Source organism: Pteronotus mesoamericanus, unplaced genomic scaffold (genome assembly GCF_021234165.1).
Source record: "Pteronotus mesoamericanus isolate MK-2021 breed Mesoamerican mustached bat unplaced genomic scaffold, CSHL_Meso_final contig_230, whole genome shotgun sequence".
Classification (NCBI taxonomy): Eukaryota; Metazoa; Chordata; class Mammalia; order Chiroptera; family Mormoopidae; genus Pteronotus; species Pteronotus mesoamericanus.
Window position 1 is genome coordinate 2,303,167 of NW_026555096.1, and position 26,177 is coordinate 2,329,343.

Sequence of the window (26,177 nt, forward strand, 5' to 3'; positions counted from 1 at the left end):
AATTTCATTTCTTTTTAGGGCTGAATCATATTCCATTGTATTTATGTACTCCTTTATCCATTCATTTATTGATGGATGCTTAGGTTGCTTTCATCTTGGCTATTGTAAATAATAATGCAATGAACATATGAATGTATATGTCTTTCTGATTTGGAGTATTGGACTTCTTCGTATAAATACCCAGAAGTGGAATTTCTGGGTCCTTTATTGTCTCTTGATATAGCCTTTATTTTTAAGTCTATTTTCTCTCATATAAGTATTGCTACCTTAGCTTTGTAGTTTGTTTGTTTCCATTTTCATGAAATATCTTTTTCCATCCCTTTACTTTGAAACTCTGTGTGTCTTTCCATCTGAAGTAAGTCTTTCATAGACAGCATATGCAAGAGTCTTGTTTTCTTATTCATTCAGCAGTCATATGTCTTTTGATTGAAGCATTTATTTTATTTGCATTTAAAGAAATTGTTGATAAAAATTGTTTATTTATTGCCATTGCATTATTCATATTTTTAATTTTTCCCTGTTCTTCTTCTTAAAGAAAACCCTTTAACAATTTCTTGTAATACTGGTTTAGGTCTGACAAACTCCTTTAGCTTTTTTTTGTCTGAAAAGAACTTTATTTGACCTTTGATTTTTTTTTTAATTATTGTGTATTCTATTATGGTTTTCCCTCACTTTTCCCCCTTTACCCACCCTCCCACTCTCACAGTCAATCTCCATGCAGTTATCCATGTCTATGACCATTCATACACGTTCTTTGACTAATCTGTTCCCCCTCTTTCCACCATTCCCCTTCCCTCTCTGTTAGCTGTCAGTCTGTTCCATGTTGCCATGTCTCTGTTTTTTGTTTTGTTTGTTAGTTTATTTTGTTCTTTAGATTCCTCTTATAAGTGAGATCATATGGTATTTGTCTTTCACTGACTGGCTTATTTCACTTTGCATAATAGCTTCCAGTTCCAACCATACTGTTGCAAAAGGTAAGACATTTCTTTCTGCTGCATAGTATTCCATTGTGTAAATTTACCAGTTTTTTGATTCACTCATCTACTGATGGGCTCTTGGGCTCTTTCCAGCACTTGGTTATATAAATAACACTGCTATGAACATAGGGGTACACAAGTTCTTTTGAATTGGTATTTCAGGATTCTTAGGGTACATTCCCAGCAGTGGCATTGCTGGGTCAAAAGCAGTTCCATTTTTAATTTTTTGAGGAAATTCCATACTGTTTTCCACAGTGGATGTACCAGCCTGCATTCCCACCAAAAGTGTGGTAGGGTTCCCTTTTCTCCACATCCTTACCAGCACTTGTTTGTTGATTTATTAGAATAGCCATTCTGACAGGTGGGCAGTGATATCTCATTGTGGTTTGAATTTGCATCTCTCTGATGGCTAGTGATGTTGAGCATTTTTTCATATGTCCATGGGCCATCTGTATATCCTCCTTGGAGAAGTGTCTGTTCAGGCCCTTTGCCCATTTTTTAATTGGATTATTTGTCTATCTGGTGTTGAGTCGTATGTGTTCTTTATATATGATGAGGTCTGTCCAGAAAAAGTCCAGCTATTGTGAATACAATGAGAACAGTTTGTGTGACATCCATGCAACTTGGCAGCCAAAGAGGGTGAACTGGAATGCATGTAGGTAAATGGTGACTTCACTGTGTTGTTAGTGGGGGCAGTATACACCATTGAGTGTGTCATGTGTGGCTGTCGCATTAAAAATGACTGAGTGAGTAGAACAACAGATTTTGTGTTAAGCTTGAACATAAGCTTGAGCCACCTTTGTGGAAAATATTCAGATGATTCAGAGGCTTTTGGGGATAATGCAATGAGTGCAGTGCAAATAAAAGTGTGGCACAAGTGCTTTTAAGGTGGTCAAGAATATATTGAAAGTGCTTCATGTTCTGGAAGGCCTGCACCAAGCAGAACACCTGAGAATGTTGAATGTGTACAGGCTGCAATCAACAAAGATCAGCAACTGACAGTGGAAAACTAGAAGCTGACCTAGGAATTCCGCAAACTACTATGTCCAAGATTTTGATGCAGGATCTTGGCATGAAACATGTCATGGCAAAATTCATTCCATGGCTTCTGCTACCAGAGCAAAAGGAACATTGTATTGCAGTTGCTAATGACTTGATTCGAACTGATACCAAAGAAACAGATTTCCTCAAGAAGGTTTTAACTTTGAAGGGGACTGATGCATCATTTTCCTACGTACCATGTTTCTTGTATCTTGTATCTTCTTCAATAAATGTCTCTTTTTCATAGTACACGATTGGATACTTTCTGGGAAGAACTTGTATTTTGGAGATTAAACACTTGTCCCATGTATCATAGACAAGTATGTTATCCCATACAGTTGGTTCTCTTTTCATTTTGATGATGGGTTTTTTAAGCCATGTGGATGGTTTTTAATTTGATGTAGTCCCATTTGTTCATTATTTCCTTTATTTCCCTTGACCTTAGAGATGTATCAGCAAAAATATTACTACATGGAGTATCTGAAATTTTACTGCCTATGTTTTCCTCTAGGACTTTTATGGTATCATGGCTTATACTTAAGCCTTTTATCCACTTTGAGTTTATTCTTGTGCATTGTGTAATTTGGTAGTCTAGTTTCTCCCTTTTTATTGCATGTGCCAGTCCAGTTATCCCAACACCATTTATTGAAGATACTATTTTAACTCCATTGTATGCTCATGTCCCCTTTGTCAAATATTAATTGACCATAGAGACATGGGTTTATTTCTGGGCTCTCTTCGGTTCCATTGATCTATGTGTCTGGTCTTATGCCAGTACCAGACTGTTTTGATGACAGTGGCCTTGTAATACAGTTTATCAGGTATTGTGATCCCTCCAACTTTGTTCTTCTTTCTCAAGATTGCTGAGGCTATTCAAGGTCTTTTTTGGTTCCATATAAATTTTTCAAGTATTTTTTCTAGATCAGCAAAATATGCCTTTGGCATTTTAATAGGAATTGCATTGAATCTATAGATTGCTTTGGGTAGTAGGGACATTTTAATGTTAATTCCTTCAATCCATGAACATGGTGTATGCTTCCATTTGTTTGTACCTTCCTCAATTGCTTTCTTCAATGTTCTATAGTTTACTGAGTATAGGTCTTTTATCTGCTTGGTTAAATTTATTCCTAGGTACTTTATTTTTCTCGTTGCTATAGTAAATGGGATTTTTTCTTAGATTCTCCTTCTGATAGTTCATTGTTGGCATTCAAAAATTCCATCAATATTTGAATATTGACTTTGTATCCTGCTGTTTTGCTAAATTTGCTTATTAGGTCAAGTAGTTTTTGGTGGACACTATAGGGATTTCTATTACACTATCATGTCATCCGCACATAATTACATTTTTACTTTCTCTTTCCAATTTGGATGTCTGTTATTTCTTTTTCTTGTCTGATCACTGTGGCTAGAACTTCCAGTACTATATTGAATAAGAGTGGAAAAAGCGGACACTCTTGTCTTGTTCCTGACCTTAAGGGAAAAAGATTTTAGTTTTTGCACATTAAGTATGATATTGGCAGTAGGTTTCTCATATATGGTCTTTATTATGTTGAGGTATACTCCCTCTATTCCCACTTTGCTGAGTTTTTTTTAAATCATAAATGGGTGCTGAATTATATCAAATGCTTTTTCCATATCTATGGATATGATTGTGATTTTTTTGTCCTTCACTTTGTTTATGTAGTGTATTACATTTATTGATTTGCAAATATTGTACTATGCTTATATCCCTGGGATAAATCCTGCTGAATCATGTTGCATGATCTTTTTGAATGTATTCCTAGATCTGAATAACCAGTATTTTATTGAGAATTATATCATCTATGTTCATTGGAGATAGTGGCCTGTGATTTTTTTTTCCTTTCTTTTGTCTTCACCTCGTTTTGGGAGTCGTCTCTTTTCTTGTTTTGTTTTTTGTTTTTTTGGAATAGTTTGAGAGGGAAAGGAGTTAGTTCTTCTTTTCTTTTTTCCTTTAAATTCTTTTTATTTCCAGCATAATTTTTTTGTTTTCTTTTTTAATTTATAAATCATGTTTATTCCATTACAGTTATCTCAATTATTACCCTTTAACCCCCTCCACCCATCCCACCCCCACCCCCACCCCCACTCCCACAGTCAATTCCCACTCGGTTGTCCATGCCCATGGGTCATTCATACATGTTCTTTGTCTAGTCCCTTCCTGCTCTTTCCACCATTGTTCTCTTTCCCTGTCCTCTCCTGTCACTTTCAGTCTGCTCCATGTTTCCATGCCTGTGGTTTATTTTGTTCGTTAGTTAATTTTGTTGAATAGAGTCCACTTATAGGGGAGATCATATGGTATTTGTCTTTCATCAACTGGCTTATATCACTTAGCTTAATATTCTCCAGTTCCATCTATGTTATTGCAAAAGTTTGGAGTTCCATCTCTCTCTCTCTTTGTTTCTTTCTTTCTTAAATGAAGATTGATTTTATTTATTTTTTTAGATGTCAAAGTTAATTATAAAATATTAAAAAATTTAAAACCATTCTAAAGTCTCAGCAATTAACCAACATGACATCAGCACAGAAATAATCAAGTAGCTCAATGAAATATAATGAGCATTCTAGAGACAAACATATATATCTGTCTGACAATATAATATATGATTAAGTTGATATTTCAAATCAATGGGTAAAATAAAGCTTATTCAACAAATAAGGTGCATAGACCACTATTACTTGAAATAAAACAAATATAGAGCCCTATTTCACATATTAAACAAGAAACATTCAGGTAAGTTAAATATCAATATCTAGAATCTAAGGAGTTTTAGAAGAAAATAGAACTAATATTTTTCATGACCTGGAGTAAAATATTCAAACCCAGAAGTTATAAATACTGAAAATATGACTATATTAAACATTTAACTATATAGTAATATACATATTAAAAAGTTAAATGACAAGTAATAAATAGAAAAGTATTTGCAACACATCTAAAACATGGTTAATAGGATTTCTTTTTTTTTAGGGAAAAATGTTCCACTAACCTTTAATCAATAAATGAATAAAGAATACCAAAAAGTCATTTAAACCTTTTTTAAAAAATATAATAGAAATAGATAAGAAATATACTAAAATAGGTTTAGTTTCAACAAATAGTAAAGAAACAATTAAAATAACATTATTGTCACAATCAGATTAATGAGTATTAAAAATATTGGTAATATCAATTATTGGCAACTCTGAAAGGAACTAGGTATTCATAGACTCTTTTTCTTCATCTTAAAGTAGTCCCTTTAGCATATTTTGCAGTGCTGGTTTGGTGGAGGTCTATTCTTTCAACCTTCTTTTGTCTGGGAAACTCCTTATTCTGTCCCTTCCATTTTAATTGAGAACCTTGCTGGGTAGAGCAGTCTTGGTTGCAGACCTTTGCTTTTCATGACTTGGAATATTTCTTGCCAGTCCCTTCTGGCTTATAGTGTTTCTGTTGAGAAGTCAGCTGCTAGACATATTGGGGCTCCCTTATATGCTGCTACCTTTCTCCCTTGCTTGTTTTAGGATTCTCTGTCTTTGCTATTTGCCATTTTAATGATGACGTGTCTTGGAGTGGGCCCCATTGGGTTCCTCTTGAATGGGACCCTCTGTGCTTCCTGGACTTGTGAGACTTTTTCTCTCCTCCAATTGGGGAAGTTTTCCATCATGACTTTTTCAAACAGGTTCTCTATCCTTTCCTCCTCCTCTTCTCCTGGTATCCCTATTATACAGATATTATTACATTTCAGGTTGTCCTGCATGTCCCTCAATGTCTCTTCATTCTTTCTGAGTCTTTTTTCATTTTCTTGCTCTTTCTGGAGTTCTTTTCTACTTTGTCCTCCAGTCACTGATTCAATCCTTGGCTTCATCAAGGCTGCTTTTGATTCCTTCTACTGTGTTTTTCAATTCAGAAATGTATTCTTGTTTTCTTCTTCTCTCTTATTGATAGTTTCTATGTCCTTTTTCATGCTGATATAGTTTGCAGTAAGTTCCCTATAGTTTCCCTGTAGTCTTTGGTAATTCTCTCTGAGCTCACTGAGCTCATTGAGCTTCCTTAGAACCATTGTTTGGAACTCAATATCTGATAGTTTACTTGCCTCTATTTCATTTAGTTATCTTTCTGGGGATTGTTCCTTTCCCTTCGAGTGGGCATATTTCTTTGTCTTCCCATTATTTGTGAGACTCTTCTTTTTTTGCTTCTTTTTCTTAAGTTGATCTGTCTTGATTTCCTGACTTTGTGGTGTGAACTTCTATGGTAGGAGACCGCTGTTTTTATTTTCTGGATTTGCCTCTGATGATGTCAGATGTTGACCCTGTCCGACTTTAGGCAGTCAGTTCAAGACTACCTGTAATCTACTGTTTGTGGCTGTCTCCTTCAGCTGTTAATCTACTCACTCTGCACTCAGCAGGCCGTCTTAGACAGCTCAGGGCGGGGCAGAGTCCCTCCTGGGGGTGGGGTTATTGGGTCCACTCACGGTGCAGCCCGATGAGGGAGGAGAACAGAGAACTCTCTCTGTTCTTTCCCCAAAGCCTCCGTCCCCAGTATCTCCTCAAGTGTCACCAGACCTCTCTGCACCCCCTTTATTCAGGAATCTACTGTCTGTGGCTGCCACTCTGCATTCAGCAGGTAGCTTAGAAAGCACTGGGCATGGTGGAATCCCACCTGGCAGCGGGGCTATCAGGTCCTTTGACGCTGGTGCTGCTCAGGGGGAGTAGTCTCCACCTGAGCTAGATTGCCACTGCCGCATGGGGGATGAGTCAGCACCGAGATCCCTCCAGCTACTCTCTGGGTTCTCTCCCCAAAGCCTCCTTCCCCAGTCTCTACTCAGGCGTCTCTGGCCCATTCTCCCCCCACTTTGCCAGAGACCAGGGTAAGTGGCTGCAAAGAAAAATTTATGCATTGGCCCTTTAAACAGTTCTTTGTGTCTCCAGCCGCTGGTCTCTGGCAGAGAGCAACCCTGCCGCTTTTTGCAGCTGGCTGTTTTCTGTGTACCTTTTGGGCTCTGGTGCTATGGGCTAGAGATCCTCACTTTTGGTTTAGACCCCACTCTTCTTAGGGGGATACAACTGGCCATTTCAGTATCCTTCTGGTGCTGACGCCCATGGGTGCCCCACCCGCCTTCTCCAGTCTGTACCACACTCCTTACCAGTTAGATTGCACTAAAGCCGATTTTTCTATCTCTGAGGTTACAAGGCTCCTCTCTCGCCATTGTTTAGTTGTTTGTCCAGGTGATTTTCCCACGATTTAGTTGTAATTCCAGGTTGGTCCTGGGAGGAGGTCAGTGTGACTTCCACTCACTCCTCCGCCATCTTTATTCCTAAAATCTTCTTTGAAAGTTTAGTAAAATTCACCTGTGATACCACCATGTCCTGCACTGTTGTTTTCTGGGAGTTTTTTGATTACTGCTTCTATTTTGCTATTATTACTGGTCTACTCAGGCTTTTGGCTTCTTGTTGATTCAGTTTTGGAAGATTGTGTGTTTATAGAAATTTGTCCACTTCACCCAGGTTGTCCAATTTCTTGGTATATAGTTGTCCATAGTAATTTCTTACAATCATTTGTATTTATGTGGTATCAGTTGTTACTTCTCGTCTCTTGTTTCTTATTTTATTTATTTGGGTCTTCTCTTTTGCTTGATGGGTCTGGTTAAAAGTTTGTCAATTTTGTTTATCTTTTCAAAAAACAAGCTCCTGAATTCATTGATCCTTTTAATTGTGTTTTTAGTCTCTGTGTTATTTAATTCTGCTCTTATCTTGATTATTTCTTTCCTTCTGCTCACTCTGAGCTTTGTTTGTTGTTGTTCCTCTAGTTCTTGTAGATGTATGGTTAGGTTGTTTATTTGAAAATTTTCTGTCTTTTTTAGGTAGGCCTGTATTGCTATGAGCTTCCCTCTAGGACTGCCTTCACTGTGTCCCACAGTTTTGGGTTGTTGTGTGCTCATTTTCATTTGCTTCCAGATACTTTTTTTATTTCTTCCTTGTTCTCATTGTTAACCCATTCATTCATTATTTAATAGCATGTTATTCAGTCTCTATTAATTTGAATGTTTTTTATTTTTTTCCTTGAGATTGGTTTCTAGTTTCAAGCCACTGTGATCTGTGAAAACTCCTGATATGATTTAAAATTTTTAATTTTTAATTTTAATATTTTAAACTTTGTTAAGACTTGTTTTGTGTCCTAACTTGTGGCCTATCTTTGCAAATTACCCATGTGTGTTTGAAACAAATGTATGTTTTTTTCCTTTGGGGTGAAATGCTTGGCAAATACCAATTAAATCCACTTGATCTAGAGCACCATCAATGCCATAATACCATTGTTGATTTTTCATTTGGATTATCTGTCTGTTGTAGACAGTAGGGTGTTAAAATCCCTAACAATGGCTGTATCGCAGTCAATCTCTTTCTTAAAGTCCTCCAAGATTTTCGTATGTATTTAGGAGCTCCTATGGAGGGTGCATATATAGCTATAAGACTTATATACTCTTGCTGGACAACGCCTTTAAGTATTTGTAGTGACCTTCCTTGTCTTTTATGGCCTTTGTTTTGAAATCTATTTTTTCTGATATATCCCTACCCCAACTTTTTTTTCACGTCCATTTGGTTGGAATATTTTTTTCCATACCTTCACTTTTGGCCTGTGTAGATCTTTTGTTTTGAGGTGGGTCTCTTGTAGACAACATATTTGTGGGACATGTTTTCTTATCTATTCAGCTTCCCTATGCTTTTTGATTAGAACACTTAATCTATTTACATTTAAGGTTATTAGTGGTAGGTAGTTATGCATTACTAATTTTCCCCTTTGTACCTGCATTGCCCCCCACCCACCCCCGGCTTCTTCATCTTCTTAAAACAATCCCTTTAGCATCTCTTACAGTGCTGATTTGGTGGAGATGCATTCTTTTAGCCTTTTTTGTTATTGTTGTTGTGGTTAGCTCCTTATTTTGCCTTCCATTTTAAATGAGAACCTTGATGGGTAGAGTAGTGCTGGTTTGGTTGCGGGTCTTGGTCTTCATTACTTGAAATATTTCATGCCAGTCCCTTCTGGCTTGTAGTGTTTCTTTTGAGAAATCATCTAATAGCCTCTTTTGAACTCCCTTGTATGTTACTAGATGTTTCTCCCTTGCTGCCTTTAAGATTCTCTCTTTGTCTTTAAATTTTTCCATTTTAACTATGTTGTGTCTTAGAGTGGGCCTCTTTTGGTCATCTTGATTGGGACCCCTTGTGATTGGGACCTCCTGAACTTGTGTGACTTTCATCCACAACAATTTAGGGAAGTTTTCTGTCATTATTTTTTCACACAGTTTTTCTATCCCTTGCTCTTTTTCTTCTCCTTCTAGTATCCCTCTGATGTGAATATTGTCACATTTCTTGTCCTGCAGTTAAGACATACCCTTAGTTCCTTCTGAGTCTTTTTCATTTTGTTGTTCTGACTGGGTGGTGGTGGTGTTCTTTTTCTGCTTTGTCTTTCAACTCACTGATTCTATCCTCTGCTTCATCTACCCTGCTTTTAATTCCTTCTAATGTATTCTTCATTTCAGACATTGTATTATTCATTTCCTTCTGGTTCTTATTCATAATTTCTATGTCCTTGTTCATGGTGATGTAGTTCCTACTATGTTCTTTGTAGCTCCTATAAGGCTCCTTGTAGTTCTCTCTTGAGTTCCTTAAACATCTCTATAACCATTACTTTGATCTCTATGCCTGATAAATTGCTTGCCTCAATTTCAGTTAGCACTTTTTCTGAGTATTCCTCCTTTTCTTTTAATTATGGGTTGTTTCTGTGCCTTTCCATTTTAGGTGACTCTGTTTGTTTCTGCATATTAGATTGATTTGCTTTGACTCCCTGTCTTTGTAAGGAGACCTTCTGTGGTAGGAGGCTCATAGGACTGAGTGATGTAGTCTCTTTGATCTCTTGAGCTGGGTGTTCTAGGAATGCTCTTTGTGCTGTTTTTATGTGCTGTCTTGTTGTAATTGGGTTTTGGCTGTTTTTGGCTCATTCATTGGTGGGTTCTCCCCTCCAGCTGGCTGACTGAGAGTCACAACTCTCACCATGTCTTATTTGCTGCAAGAACAAAACAAAACAACCCAGTTAACAAAACCCACATCAGCAAAAAAATACCCCCCAACCACAAGTGAAATATCAACAACAAATGAGCTGAGATTAACAATGATAGAAAGAAATAATAATATTCTAAGAAGGGAAAAAATATGAGATGACTAATAGAAAGAAAAGTGATTTTGAGAGGGTAGAGGGAAGAGAAATAATAATAGGGAATAGGAACAAGGCAAAGAAACAGAGAAAAGAAAACTTACAACCTAAATAAAAAGGGAGGGAAGAAGGTAAAATGGAGTAAAGTGAGGAAAGAGTGTAATATGAGGTTTGAATTAAAAAATTAGAACAAAACTGAAGAAAAACAATGACAGCAGCAACATCAATAACAAGTGAGAAAAGATTAGTAAAGGTAGAAAGATAATAAGACTATTATAAGAAAGAAAAAAAAGATTACAAGATGTCTAAAGGAAAGAAACATGATTTTGAGAGGATAGAAGGAGGAGAAATAATAAGAGTAAGAAATAGAAACCAGGATAAGAAAGAGAAAAAAATAAAATTTAAAATGAAAATAAGAAAGGGCAGAAAGAAGGCAAAATGGAGTAGGACAAGGAAGTAAAATATGAGATTTGAAATAAAAAAAATTGTTAATATATAGGAATATAACTGAAGACATTCAACAACAACCACAATATCCACAATATCAATGACAAAGAAGCCATGATTAATAAAGCTGGAGAATAAGGATATTATAAGAAATGGAAAAAGAATGCAAAATGATTAATAGAATGAAAAATGATTTTGAGAGGATAGAGGGAGGAGAAATAGTAAGAGTATGGAATAGAAACAAGGCTTAGAAACAGAAAATAAAATTTAAAATGAAAATAAGAAGGGGAAGGAAGAAGACAAAATGGAGTAACAGAATGGAAGAATAAATATGAGATTTGAAATAAAACTAAAATAAAAAAATGAAATAACAGGAACAAAATTGAAGAAAAAGAAAAAGTGTGAAAAAGCTATGCAGGAAGAAAAATAACACAAATAGTGAAAAAGAAAGAGGTGGAATTTATTTCAGCAGAGTTTAGTGTTTGCCTACTGTCTTCTTCTGGATCCATCTCTGGTAATATCAGATGGTTTCCCAGTCTAACTTTAGGCAGCCTGTTTGAGGATACAAGCAATCTACAGTGTTTGGATGTCTCCTTCAGGCTTGGCTGACCCTTGCTATTCTGCCTTGCTGGCTTAGCAGCTCAAGGCCAAGGGGTAGTTTATCTAACATCCAACAGCAGGAGATGTACTACATCCACCAGCCACTAGAGGGGACTTCTGGTGCAATCAGGAGGATAGGATCCCTGGCTCTCCCCAGGGGCCACTGTTTATTTTAAAAGTATTATAGTGATTTAAACATCACTAGATTTATTAACCCACCACTTTTATTTTATTTTATTTTATTTTATATTATTTTATTTTATTTTACTTTTTCAAATACATTTGTCTATGCCTACCCACCACCACTTTCCCTTGCCCCCTCCCCCCTTCCTCCCTCAATCCTTCCCCTTTGGTTTTGTCCATGAGTCCTTGCTATATGTTCCTTGACTTTCCCCTTCCCTTCCTTTTCCCTCGCCCCCCCACTTCCCTCCTGTCTCTGTTGGTTTCTTTTCCTTTCAGTGTTGCTGGTCTTATTTTCCTTGCATGCCATCTTGACTGCAAGCTCTCAACCTCATTTTTATCTTTTATAGATGTGGTAATGATGCAGAACTGTGGAGACAAAAGTGCCCAGGATTTGTTTCACAGTAGTGCTTGAAGAATGTTAGTTCCTTTCTAATTGGCCATGGTGCTCACCTGGGCAGTATGTTGCATGAAGAGCCAGATGTGGGGTCAACAACAGAATAATACTAACTGTGAACATTTATTGAGCACTTAACCATGTGTCAGGCAGGGGCCTGAGCACTTGGGTGTGTTATCTTATGTAAGCTTCATGACAGGCCTAAGAGATGATTACTATCCCTACTCTTTTTATAGATGGGACACTTGAGGCACAGAGAGGAAAGGAATATGCCCATGGTTTCTCAGGGAATAAATGGCAGAGCTGGGATTCAAATCGGAGGAGACATCAGAGCAGAAATCTTCACCTGGGCTGCACTTTGGAAGACCCCCTTGTGTAGGAAGCAAAGCCTAAACGTCTTCTGTTGAACTGATAATTTTTTTAGCTTACTTTAGCTTGTTTAGTTTCCTATGTGTTGTATTTTCCAACATGGTGGACTAGGAAGTATCAAAGCAAAGGGGGAAATGGCACAAAAGGCTGGGAGTATCTGTGGTCCCATTTTCTGGGCACAGTTCATTAAAATTCTCTCCCTCACTAGAGAGAAGTTCTATATGGGCAGGTCTGTCTGATCACTGCCATATTCCTGGTGCTCAGTTAATGTTGTTGCATGATTTGATGAATAAATAAACCAATCCTATATGGTCATTTCACAATATGAAGCAAAATGCCTGGCATGTGGTAGATAATTCTTCTCTTCTATCTTTTTCTCAAAGATTCATCCACTGTAAAGTAGAAGCCCAATGTAGCTACCCTTACTGGGGATGATTGAAGGTCCTTCTGAGGTTTTCTTCTGCTCAAGAAACTGCTGAGTATCTGGTATACAGCATGCCATAACTTAGCTGGTTTCATATGTGAAGCTACCAGGAAGTGCCTGGATGATTTCAGTTATAATGATATTTACATCTTAAGTAGAAGCAAGAGGGGACTTACATTTATTGAGTCCCTGCTATGTGCTGAGCATCATTCATAGTCAGAGTTAGAAGAGCTCTTATTCCAGTTCTGTGGATTTGGAAACTAAGAATGGAGAGACCAAGAGTCTGATCTAGGGTCATATAGGGAGGAAGCTGGAAACAAATCCCCTGTTGACCCAGACCTGAAGCTCATGCCCCTTTTGGTGTGCAATGCTGCCAGTCCCTGAGAGCATGTGAGAGCTAAGAGGTGCCATCACTTAGGAAGGACAAGTGACTTCACACTTTATTTTTGCTTCTTTGCATCAGGGCTCTGGTTCTTCTCCATCACTTTCAGAAATCAATGTCAGTAGAATCTACTTTGTGGAACTGGTTAAAGAAGATGGGACACTTGGATTCAGCATAACTGTAAGAGTTATTAGGAGAGATCAGAAAATTAAACAATTAATAAGATGTTCATCTGGAGTGCTGGTGGACATTCCACTCATATGGTAACTTCTGATAATGTACTCAGTGGTACAAACAGAACAGGATAAATGGGTAAACCAAGAAAGATGGTTTGGGCCTTTGTGTGGGGTGGGAGTCCAAAAACAAACTGGCAGACACAGGGCAAACTTGGGATGAACAGTGTGGGTGGAATTGGGTGAAGGATCCTATCTCTAAGGTTATGTTGGGCAGCAAGGAGAGGGCAGCAGGGTGGGGCTGGAGGGACACAAGCCAAAGGTAAGAGGGGTAATCCACAGTCACCCAGAGAAAGGTCATGATAGAGTCTGGTGCTCCCACTTTCAAGGTCTGGACAAAGTCAGGTTGGCAAGAACTTTGTTAAGAATGGGCACGTTGCATTTGGTTTTTGAGCTCTATCTGGCAGATCCTGGAGGAGGGAGGAAAATACTGTACAGGACTGATGTAATCCCACTGATCTAAGAATCTGTATTTATGTGTGTATACGTGTGTAAAGTAGTTAGAAGAGAAATATAGAATTAAATCTTATTCTAGTGGCCTACAGGGAAGTTCATAATCAACTATTAAGTTAAAAAAAGTTGCCAAATACTGTATAGTTTAATCCTAGTTTTGTATCCACAAACCAGCTCACAAGCATACAGGACATGCCAGGCACCAGTCATTGATGTGCCAGGTACAACCCATAGCTTCATCCACCTATGTTGGTTATTGCTTATGGAGAAACAGTGTAGTTCATTGATGTGATTCTGATTTTCAAGCACCCGCCATGGGCCATTGCTGGGGTTGGATATGGCATAGCTCCCTCACACAGCTTGTATTGTTATACTTCTTTTGAGTACCTAACATTACTGTTCATGGATAATATACACTAAATAAATGAGTGAATAGATAATATGGTGTCACATGGAGATAGAGTGGCAGGCGGGTGTGGACCATTTTAGTCTTGAAGGTCAGGGAGGCCCTACGGGAGGGAGCAGACAGGTGGTAAGTTTTTTTTGTTGTATTTTTCAGGGCGGCATTAACACAGGTGTGCCCTATGGAGGGATATATGTGAAATCCATCATTCCTGGAGGACCAGCTGCCAAGGAAGGGCAGATCCTTCAGGGTGAGGAATGGAATCATGCTGGAAACTGCATTCTGCAGTGTGCAGGGCCCTGGACTGGGAGGTGCAGCCCCACTCCCACTCTTGAGACTTTATGCAAATAACTGTTTCACCAGGCCATGGCTGCCTCACTTGGTAAAGGGGACAATTTAGCCTGGCCCACCCACCTGTTAGGTTCATATAGCAATCAGATATTTGTAGTAGTACATTGGGAACCATAAGGTGACTTAAAAATAAAAGATTTTAAATAAGCATGTTATGGTTTGGCCTTCATGGGAGAAAATAGTACTTTCTGTGGAGGACAGAGTGTGTGTTGGTGCTCACTTTAGTGTCTGGAGTGGACACTGGTGAGCCTCCTCTCTGCCTTTCCTCGTGTCCACTGCTCTAATGGAAGTGGGTGATTTATATTGTTCTCTAAAACAGAGATAACTGAACCAAAGAGGGCACTTAGGCTCTTTCATCATTTCTCCTAGAATTCCAGTACTCTGGCATCAGTGAGGTCTCCCTGACCTTTTTTGAAGTAAAAAACATTCTGGATATAAACATTACCCAAAAATGACTTAAAAAAACTATCAAAAAACAGTGTTACAGAAAACAAGAGAAAGGATGAGGTTGTACAGAGATGGCCCAACCAATCGAAAGGTTTCTCTCACAGGTAGGCGAAGGTGTTCACAGTGGCACTGGCACACAGGCCCAGACTGAGCTCCTCGCTGCTCTGCTTCCTGCCTCTCCTTGAGGCCTCATGGAAGTATGCTGGGCAGGGACCCCCAGGAGAGTCCTTCCTGCAGCCTCAGGGACCCTTGGACATGACATCTGTCTCCCCACTAGGTGATAGGCTCCTGCAGGTCGATGGAATAAGTCTGAGTGGCCTCACCCACAAGCAGGTTGTGCTGTGCCTCAAAGCCTCTGGGCAGGTAAGTGCACCATCATCCATAACTGCAGAGCTTCTCTTCCTTTCAGGGCTTTCCTGGTCAACCTTAGACACTGCAATTGCCTATGAGTGGGAGAAGGGCAGGCAGGAAACAAAACAAGACTTCCTTCGTTGTCTGTTTCTCTTTTGTGTCTTCCTCTTACCATTACTTTTCTATGTGGATGTAAAAGCCAAGAGGAAGCAGAGAGATGTTCTCAAACAAAAAACCTAACTCTTATAAAGAGCCTTGAAAAACATACTTGTCATTTTCCTGGATTCTGGAATGGCACAGCTGAACAGAGCTGATGGAGTGGGGCCACTTCTCTCACCTGGCTCTGGCTGCCCTCACTCTCTGTTCCCACACTAAGTGACCAGGACTTCTACCTGATCTCAGTCTCTCACTAACCTGCCTTTACATATGCTGATCCCCTACCTCCACCCCTAGTTCATACCATTTTCATCGTGCTGTGGGATTAAAGACCACATTGTCCTGGGAATCCTTTTATTACAATGAAGTAGAAGTTCAAGATGCTGAGAGCTGGAGGCATTCACTCAGGTGGCATCTGGATATTATCACATTGCTTTCCATTCTCTGCCTGAAAGTAGGAGATTCTACTTGCCCCAGTATCTTCAACTACAGAGGTAGCATCACTCTCTTGAAGAGTCTGCAGAGACAGAAAGGACCCCTGAGGCCCCTTCTGGCAAACTGCTTTTTTTCCCAAAGTAGTCATCTGGTTTTTGGTAATTTACTTATATTGACAGCTATGGTTCACATATCATGAGAACAGAATCATAATTTATTAGTACTCTTTGTTCTTTAGACCTCTGCCAATTATCATGATTACAGAAGGTACTTGGGCAGCCTACTTGCGGTGATGACAGGTAGGAATTGTTATTCTAGGATCATGGGCTTAGTACTAAATAACAATTGCAGCAGAAGAATGTTAGGAGTGCCAAGTCCCTTGAGTGGAAGTTTGACATTTCTAAAAAAGTGTCCAGGTGCTCTCTATCCACTGGTTCTTGAACCATGCTTTGGATAATAAGGGTTAGAGTGTGTAGGGAAGAGGGATGGAAATCAAACTGGGAGGAAAGGGAGACTAGGTTGGTATGGGCATGGGATATTATGCTAGGGGTTGGGACTTTAACTGATGGGAAACATTGGAGACTCTTAATCAAGAGTGTTGCATATTTAGTTTGTATCTTTGATAAACCTCTGGGTAGCCATGAAGAGAACAGGCCACAAGAGCGGAAGTTAGGGTCCAGAAAGCCAAGGAGCTTGCCACAGTCCAGCTGGACACTGACAGCAGGTGAGGGAGTGGAGAAGTGGGCATCACTGAGGAGATGTTTCTGATGGAGAACATTCAAGCCTTAGAAATCAGATGAGAATTTTGAGGGCAGAGGGGAAGAGCTGGATCGCTGCATGTGTGACACTTGCAGATTAGTTGAGAGATGTTCCATATGCTGGGAGAGCAAATGCATAGGGAGAAATGCTTTTGGCAAAATGAGGAGGAGGAAGTGAGGACAAGTGATGGGGAGAAGATGAATTTGCCCTTGAATTGAAATAGAGGCATATGTATTACTTCTAGGAGAATTTGTCCAATAGGCAGCTGGAAATATGGCTCTGGATCCCAACATATAGCCTAGCTGGGAGGATCTTAATGTGGGATTCAAATGAAGCAGCTGCTGAAAGTATCAGAAAATTGAAAAGCATTTGCAGGGTGAAAGGAGAACCTTATGGGTGACATACAGGGTATAAATCACATTTGTTCACCCATCCTAGGTTGCAAGACTGGTCTTAGAGAGAAGCGGCCCCAGGATTGCACAGCCATGTCCTTCTGTTAACAGGATGGGAGTTGACTGCATGGCTGTTTCCTTGGCAACAGCCTTGCCTGGAAGACCTGCAAGCTGTGTCTCAGTGACAGATGGTGAGAGGAGAGAGAATTGAGTGTTACTATTGTCATGTCACCCTGTGCTGCTTTTGAATGGTCAGCTAAAAAGGGAAAGCAGGAAGACTTTCTCTAGGTTCTCAAAAGATAATGAGTAGTGGTGGTCATGTGGCCAGTATTTTTATGTAGTGGAAGGCAATCTAATAAAATATGTTTATGGAAAAATAATACATTGTCCCAAAGTGATTGCTATGCATAATTCTGCCACCAAACATTCTGAGGGGTTCTGGTCAGCTGCTTAAATGTTTGTGCATATATTTAGGGGATGAAATTGAAATGAGAAAGTCATGCATTTTCTGACCAAAGCTCCACATTCAAGCTAAGGCATTTGTAACAGATCTGAGGAATGATAAAGCAGGTTGGGAGAGAAAGACGCTTAGAATCTAACCTTTTTATCAGCATAATTTTAAAAAGCAGACCCACAAGGGCATCAATGCACATCTTCTGATCTGTTGCCCCTCTGCACTTCCCTGTGATTCTATTTTTCTCCTAGGAAAAAGGCTTATTTCTTTAGGATATCAAGATATTGAGATTAACCATTTTCCGACCCCTTTATAGAAATTTTCTGGAAGGTGTAAGTCAGGTTGGATGCAAGGTAGCCAAAGAGAGTGATGGAGGGGCACACATGTACATAAACAAATCTGTCTTCTTTCATTGCTCATCTGCTGATTCCAGAGAGGACCTTTGAGGAACTGACTACAAAATGAGCCAAAGGGGCCAGATGATGGCAAAGGTGAAATTAGCCACACAACACACTGCACCTAAGAGCTGCCGATGCTTTTACTCCTGCCCCAAATCAAAGCTCATGAGGCAGTGCTCTGTGCCTCTATTGACTGATGCCAGCTGAGTTGGATAAGCCAAATAAGAGGAGGCTGAGAGGCCTCTTTGGCCACCAGACACTCAGGTTCCTGAGACTGTGGCTATCTTGGGTGCCCAGATGCAGCTGTTTTGTCTTATGGTCAGTCCACATGGATAAACAAAACCACAGCTAAGACATTTCCATGGAGTTGGCCATAATTGCCTCCATAGTCTAATTATGCAAAATTTAGCTTCAAGTATATTAAAAAATGACTGAGGTTCTAAAAGAGTACTAGGAGTGTATGTGATACTAGTTTTACTAAGTGCAGTGGGCATGTTGTGTATGTCTATGAACTATATCTTTACATATAGACTTTGTTTATTATGATTGCCATTTGTCACACGTGTCTATTAAGTACTTGAAGTGTGGCTAATCCAAATTGATAAAACACACTCTCAATTTCTGAAGACTTAGTTAATGAGAGGAGTGTAAAAATCTCATTAATAATTTCTTGTTGATTGCAAGTTGACATGGTAATACTTTAGATATATTTAGAGATGTGTAATCATAAAATATATGATTAAGTTTATTTTACCTGTTTCCTCTCACTTTTGAAAAAGAAATTACCTACGTGGTTTGTATTTGCAGCTAACATTTTATTTCCATTGGACAGCACTGATCTATAACATGTATAATGGATTCTGTCATGAAAAATTAGCAAAATGAAATAATTTTATGTAAAACAAATAGTTCATCTGCTTGATAGTTTGCATTTTGAGGCTGGTCAATTTCACTTGTAATCTACTGAAGGATTTATTCATTCACATCCTACAATACAGGTCCGCAGTTTGAAGTCAAATTGAAAAAGAATGCCAGTGGTTTGGGATTCAGTTTTGTGCAGATGAAGAGAGAGAGCAGCAGCCACTTCAAAAATGATCTTGTGAGGATTAAGTGGCTCTTCCCAGGACAGCCAGCTGAGGAGAATGGAGTCATTGCAGCTGGTGACATTGCAGCTGTGAATGGAAAACCCACAGAAGGCCTTGTCTTCCAGGTGGGAGGCCATAAGTGATGCAGTCTCGTGTGCAAGATGTCAGCCATGCTTTTTCTCAGGCCCACCCACTGTAGGGAATACTCTTAGCTCTTGAAAATCATAGCTGGAGCCTGGACTTTGATCACACAGAGAGAACAATTGGCAGAACATTCTCACAGTTAATTTTCCATCTTTGTGTTTAAATAGCTGACCTTGAATAAGCCTTGCTTCTAATTAGGTTCAAATTGAAACAGGATAAAACCTAGGCTTCTGTGTTGTCTAAAGGTCTCCTAAGACATTCTGGGAGGTGAATTTAAGGGCTAAAGGGACTACAGTGGGTTCCTTTCTGCCTTTCTTTCCCTTTTTCTACTAAATTCACACAATTTTTGGTGTATAGTGTTGCATTGGTATCCTGTGTATGATTAAAAATTAAAGAAGAGTGAAAAGTGGACACTTCTTTTTTTAAAGTATAATTCATTGATTATGCTATTACAGCTGTCCCATTTTTTTCTCTTCTTTATTCCCCTACACCCTGCAACCCCCTCCCACCAGCATTCCTCCCCTGCTTAGGTCATGTCCGTGGGCTGTACATATAAGTTCTTTGGCTTCTCCATTTTCTATACTATTCTTTGCCTCCCTCTGTCTATTTTGTACTTGCCAATTATGCTTCTTATTTCCTGTACCTTTTCCTCCATTCTTCCCCACCCCCTCCCTGCTGATAACTCTCTAGGTGATCTCCATTTCTGTGATTCTGCTCCTGTTCTACTTGTTTGCTTAGTTCGTTTTTGTTTTTTGGTGGTTTTTTTTTTTAGGTTCAGTTGTTGATAGTTGTAAGTTTGTTGTCATTTTACTATTCATAGTTTTGATCAGTAAAGGGAGTTCTTTTTCTGAAATATCTCCTTTTAACATTTCATATAATAATGGTTTGGTGATGATGAACTCTTTTAGTTTTTTCTTGTCTGGGAATCTCTTTATCTTCCCTTCAATTCTAAATGGTATCTTTGCTGGATAGAGCAATCTTAGCTGTAAGTCCCTGCTTTTCATCACTTTGAATACTTCTTGCCAATCCCTTCTTGCCTTCAAGGTTTCATTTGAGAAATGAGCTGATAGTCTTATGGGAACTCCTTTGTAAGTAACTCTCTCTTTTTCTCTTGCTGCTTTTAAGGTTCTCTCCTTATCTTTACTCTTGGGTAACTTAATTATGATGTGCCTTGGTGTGTGCTTCCTTGGGTCCAACTTCTTTGGGACTCTCTGAGCTTCCTGGATCTTCTGTAAGTCTATTTCCTTGGCCAGATTGGGGAAGTTCTCTTTCATTATTTGTTCAAATAAGTTCTCACTTTCTAGCTCTTCCTCTTCTCCTTTTGGCACCTCTATGGTTCAGATGTTGGAATATTTGAAGTTGTGCCAGAGGCTCCTCAGCCTCTCTTCATTTTTTTTTGAAATCTTTCTTCATTCTGTTCTGGTTAAAGGTTTATTTCTTCCTACTGCTCCAAATCATTGATTTGAGACCCAGTTTCCTTCCCTTCACTGTTGGTTACCTGTGTATTTTTTTTATTTCACTTTGTGTAGCCTTCACTTTTTCCTCTGTTTTGTGATCATTCTTAACCATTTCTGTGAGCATCCTGATTACCAGTGTTTTGAACTGTGCATCTGATAGGTTGGCTATCTGTTCATCGCTTCATTCTGTTTTTGGAGCTTTGATCTGTTTTCATTTGGACCATATTTCTTTGTCTCAGTGCTCCTGGTACATTGTAAGGGATGGAGCCTTAGGTATTCACCAGGGTGGGGCAACCCATGTCAATGTGCATTGTGGCATTGTATGTGGGGGAGGGGTCAGAGAAGGAACAATGCTGCTTCTTCAGCTGTTGGCTACCTTTCAGTCACTTCTCCTGCTACCCACAAGCAAATTGGGCCTTCTGGTGCTGATTCCCAGGTGGGTGGGTTTGCGTATGTTCTAGGATCCTGTGGGTCTCTCCAAGGAACTCTCCTGTGAGCCTGGGAGTTTCCCCCGCTGCTGCAACCCCCACAGATTTTTACAGCCAGAGGTTTTGAGGCTTTCTTTTCCCGCACTGGAACCCTGGGTTGCACTGTCTGTCTTGTGCCCCACTTGCTCCTCCTGGTATATCCGCATGCAAATGTGCATCTGACTGGTCCACCAGCCATTGCCTTGCCCAGTCCTCCAGCTGCTGCCTTGCTGCATGTCCTCTCCACCCCATCTGCCCCTCTCCACCCCTCCTACCAACCTGGATGAGTGTTTCTTCTTTAACTCCTTGGTTGTCAGACTCCCATACAGTTCAATTTTCTGGCAGTTCTGGTTTGTTTTTAAATTTATTTTCCTTCTTTTGGTTGTGCAAGGAGGCAAAGTATATCTACCTATACCTCCATCTTGGTGGAAGTTGAAAAGTGGACACTTCTCAATGCTTATTCACAAAAGCTCTATGAAATATTGTACATGTCAGAGTTCTGGCAGAAAATTGAGTCACTTGAGGGGATTTTCACAAAGGTGTGGACAAGGGAGATATGGAGCCCTGGGGCCAGGAACAGAGGTACAGTTATCCACTCCCCTAGTCCAGAGGGATGTGGGAAGGAGCAACTACCCAACCCCAGAAGCTGGGAGAGTTGGATGGAGCAGACCCACTGAAATGAGCTGTGATGTTAACTAGGGATGCAGTCATCACCAGCCTCCCTCTGTCCCCTGTTTCTATCCATGCCCATGCTGGCACCAGCTGAGCCCAGCAGGAAGCCTCACTGTCACCCATATAGGCACACCTCTGGAGCACAGAACATGCTGCATGAAGGTAGTGAAGGGCTCCAGGTGGGAAAGGGAGTGGGTAGTATCCCCAAAACAGTGTACGTTTGGGTGGGGATGATTTTTTCCATCCAGCTTCAGATCTAAGGGTTATTATCTGAGAATGGTGGCAATGTTAAAGTCAAGAGGTTCCCAGGGTCTTAGCTGAGCACTGGCTGCAGTGCCTGCATGACTGATGGTACTGAGATGGGTGGGTTGGAAGGAAGGGAAGTTGAGGCTGGAACAGCCATTTGTTTGAGTCACTGTGTCTCTGGAGAAAGGTATTGTTATGGGCAAATGCTGTATGAAAAGGCCCTGGGTAAACTCTGGCCATTTCCAGTTCAACATTGGTGCATTACCTTTGTGGGCGCTGCAGTCTAGTGGCCTTGCCTCCTTGCACTTTGGGAAGTCAGGCCCACAGTGGTGTTCTCCACAGTTTTCTGGAACTGAGGAGCATATCAAGGTGGGGGTAGAGATGCCAGCACCAGGGAGATAGTAGAGAGCACAGAAGAGACACACAGCCATGCCAGCCCCATGTCTGACTGTGGAGTTTGGTTTCTTATAGGAGGTGCTCCATTTACTGTGAAGGGCCTCACAGGAAGTCACACTCCTACTTTGCTGACCCCACCCAGGTGTCTTGCCTGAGATGGACCAGGTAAGATGTGGTGTTCTTGCTTTTTCCACAGGTTCAGGTACCCTTTTTTCCTTTCTGATGGGTTCTGAGGAACCCCACTTTGCTTTATAGGTAAGGTTCAATGCCACCTTCTCTCACTGGGACAGGAAAATAGCTGATTCCCAAACCTCAGCTGGTTGGTAACAAGATGATGAGGTCATATCTCTGCGTTTTTCTTCCCCTCCCTGTTTCTGCCTCTTCTGATGTTTGCATCTTTCTCTAATGGTTACACATGTTCAGGTCTTGGCCATGAGAACTCTACAGCCAGACACTCTGGCAGCCCAAGCTGATTGTGGGGAAACCAGAACTAAGGAAAGTAGATACAAAACCAGAGGGAGGGAAAGTAAGGATTTCCATTCTTAGGTACAAAATGGACAGCAGAATGTGATCCATCCTCCTAATGCATGAATTAACCATATATGGTCTAGTGCAAGGAAAAGAGGCATTGGAATTGGGAAAAATCAGAGATTTTACCTTGGAGCCTGTATTAGGTTCACCAGAGAAATAGAACCAACAAGATGTGTACGCATGAGTGTGTATGTGTGCCAATAGCAGGTTCATATATATATGGGGGGAGGAGAGGGAGAAACAGACAGAACGGGAGGGAAGGGGAGGAAAGGGGAGGTGAGAGGAGAATAGATGAAAGGAGAGGAGAAAAAGAGGTATTTTAAAGGGTTGGATAGTCTAATTTTGCAGGGCATGCTGGCAGGCTGGAGCCCCGGTGAGGTGTTAATGTTATAGCACAAGTCCTAAGACAATCTGGAGGTGGTATTTATTCTTGGGGATCTTGGTCTTTTTCTCTTAAAACCTATAGCTGATAGATTAGGCCCACCCACATTATGGAGGTTAATCTGCTTTATTCACAATCTACTGATTTAAACATTAATCTTGCCTAAAAAATACCTTTACATGCCCTGGCTAATGTGGCTAAGTAGACTGGGTGCCAGCCTGCAAACCAAAGCGTTGCTGGTTCGATTCTTAGTCAGGGCACATGACCTGGTGGCAGGCCAGGTACCCAGTTTAGGGGGGCGTAAGAGGTAACCACACATTGATGTTTCTCTCCCTCTTTATCCCTCCCTTCCCTTTTCTATAAATCAATCAATCAATCTTTACAACAATATTTTTATATAAACATCTAGAATAGTATGTGACCAAATATTTGGGTACTGTGGCTTAGCCAAGTTAGCACTTAAAACTAACCATCACAATACCATGTGCTGGGTCCCTGGGACACAGACTCTGTAGGAGAGATTCCAGTGCAGGAGATATATGGAGCTAATTCTTGGGAACATTCTTTGGAGGGTGGGGAAAACAAGTTATGGGGGTGGAAAAGGAGGAGAAATGTGGTGCAGCTGCAACAGGAGCCTTGGCTGACCCCACAGGGAACTCTGGAGCTGGGATGGCCTCTTTGAGCTGTAGTGGGGCATGAGAGCCTATGCCTTTGCACTGAACATCAACCAGGACTGGGGCATGGGCTGCCCCAAGGGAGGGGGCCTGACTTTGACTGAAGCAGCTCCCTTGAGCTGAGCCCAGTTTCTGGGAAGGGGCTAGATGAGTGTCATCAGCCTCTGATACTCCTAGCAGCTGTGGGATAAGGGCCTCAGTCCTTGGGGGAGATCTGTGTGGATACCCCAGAATCCCCTGCACCTGCTCTTCCCTTAAGTTGCTGCATGGGCTTTGGGCAGTTGCCTAACTTCTTTAGGGCTCATAATTCCTCACCTATAAAATGAGGGTGACAGTCACTAGAGACAGCACAGAAGACTTAGTGATTTAGATCTTTTTGATGCTCAGACTCCGAGAGTTTGTTTGACACTGACTTTGGTGAGAAAAGAGCTATGGGAAGGAAATGAGAAAGTCACCTATTGGAATAAAGCTTAGATAACAGCAACTGTATTAAGCAACTGAACAGGGTGAGAGAGGGTCAAGTTTTGCACACATAAAGATCAGGTTGAGGGGCTTGGTACCCTGGGTTTTGTTGAGCTTTCCAGGAAATTCCAGGGGAAAAGTTGTCTTTCTGTCCCGGAGAATAGTTCTACCCAGGAGAACCCAGAAGTTCGTGGTTGGATGGCTTGGGGTAAGGTATGTTGGGCATGCTTCTTCTCCTACCTGGGGCCAAGTGGAGAGGAAGTTTCATTCATTTGTGTGACTCCAAAGGTTAGAATAAAGACCAATAAAGGGAACATTTAATTTATAATCAGAATAAAGTAGTTATAAGAAAGAGGTAGATATACAAACATTCTGAGTAAGGTCTTTCCAAGCTGAAGGAATAGCAAGTGCAAAGTCTCTGAAACAGGAATAACCTAGATGTTTAAGGGACAAAAAGAAAACAGTTGGTATTTGGACTATAGTTAATGAAGCGGAAAATAGAAGGAAAAGAAGTGTAAAGGCAGTTGGAGCCACATAATGTAGGACCGTGTAGGTTTTGGTAATGTGCTGATTCCATCCTGACTGCAATGAAAAGCCACTGGAGGGGATGGTGGTAGAAGATGAAGCATTGAACAGGAATATATCCTCATCTGGTCTGTGCTTTAGAAAGATCACTCAGGTTGCTTGCTGGTGGAGATGGACTAGAGGAGGTAAACCAGCAGTCATTCAGGGAAGTTATTATGTGGCATGGACTCAGATTGTAGTTAATAGTTGGTAAGATGTAGTCAGATTTGGGATAAGTCTGGGAGCCCAGATAATTACTTTTTGATTAGATATGGGTATGAGGAAAGAAAACAAAGTTTGGCTTGAGAAACTGGATGAAGGGTGGTACCACTTACCAAAATAGGGGGTGCTTAGAGGGAGGAGTTTATAATACATGGAAAAGAAGCAATAGTTCTTGATATCATGTAAAACTGAAGTGTTTATGGAACAGCCAAATAGAGATGTCTATTAGGCAGTTATTTGAAAGTAGATTTGGGAACTTTCAGCAAATAATGTCATTTAAAGCCACGAAATGGATGTAACCACCTTGGCAAAGAGTATGGAAGAAGTCAAGAAGAGGGCTGAAAAGTAAGCCCTTGGATACTCTAACATTGAGAGGTCTGGGTCAAAGAAATGAGACAGAACATGGGACTAATAAGTGGCCTGGGTCATAGAAGGAAAACTAGGTAAGGACAGAGTTCAGAGTAAACTTACATTTAAATAGAGTAAATGAGTAACAAATGCTCTCAAGAAGGATGAGGGCTCAATTATACTAGATGTTGCTGAGAGGAGAGTGAGATAAGGACAGAGAATTGTCCTTTGGCTTTAGAAAGAGGTAGATCTTTGGAAACCGTGATTAGAGCAATTTCAGTTCGGGACTGAATGATGGGGACTCAGGTAGAGTGGATACAAAGGAAAAGGGGGAGATACAGAAATAATGAATATAGGAACTAGTTTGAAGAGCAAAGAAATAGCGTGGCTGATAGGTGGAGGAGGATGTTGGGCTAGGGATGCAGGCTTGTCAGTTGAGTTTACTATGAGAGATGAAGGATTCTTATCTGAGTGTGTTCATTCTCACTATGAAGTAAGAGGCAAGGTGGAGGAACTTGAGGAAAGAGAAGAGGAGAAATAATTTGGAGAGTAGAGAGAACAGAAAACTGAATTTACTAAGAAAGTAGAGAAAGATTATTTGGAAGTCTTGAGTGTCCATTTGACGTCTGCACTCCTACATTTGATATTAGTCAGTGTCTCAAAAACAGACACAAA

General features: G+C 40.4%; 1 protein-coding gene across 1 annotated transcript in view; it reads left to right on the top strand.

Moving 5' to 3' along the window:
• Positions 1–26,177, top strand: part of FRMPD2 (FERM and PDZ domain containing 2) — a 97,858-nt gene that overhangs the window by 69,903 nt on the left and 1,778 nt on the right. Inside the window, 6 exon segments of the mRNA XM_054572394.1 lie at positions 13,102–13,200; positions 14,266–14,359; positions 15,185–15,270; positions 17,047–17,191; positions 18,851–19,062; positions 22,395–22,484. Of these exon segments, the coding sequence (XP_054428369.1) occupies positions 13,102–13,200; positions 14,266–14,359; positions 15,185–15,270; positions 17,047–17,191; positions 18,851–19,062; positions 22,395–22,484 (726 nt within the window).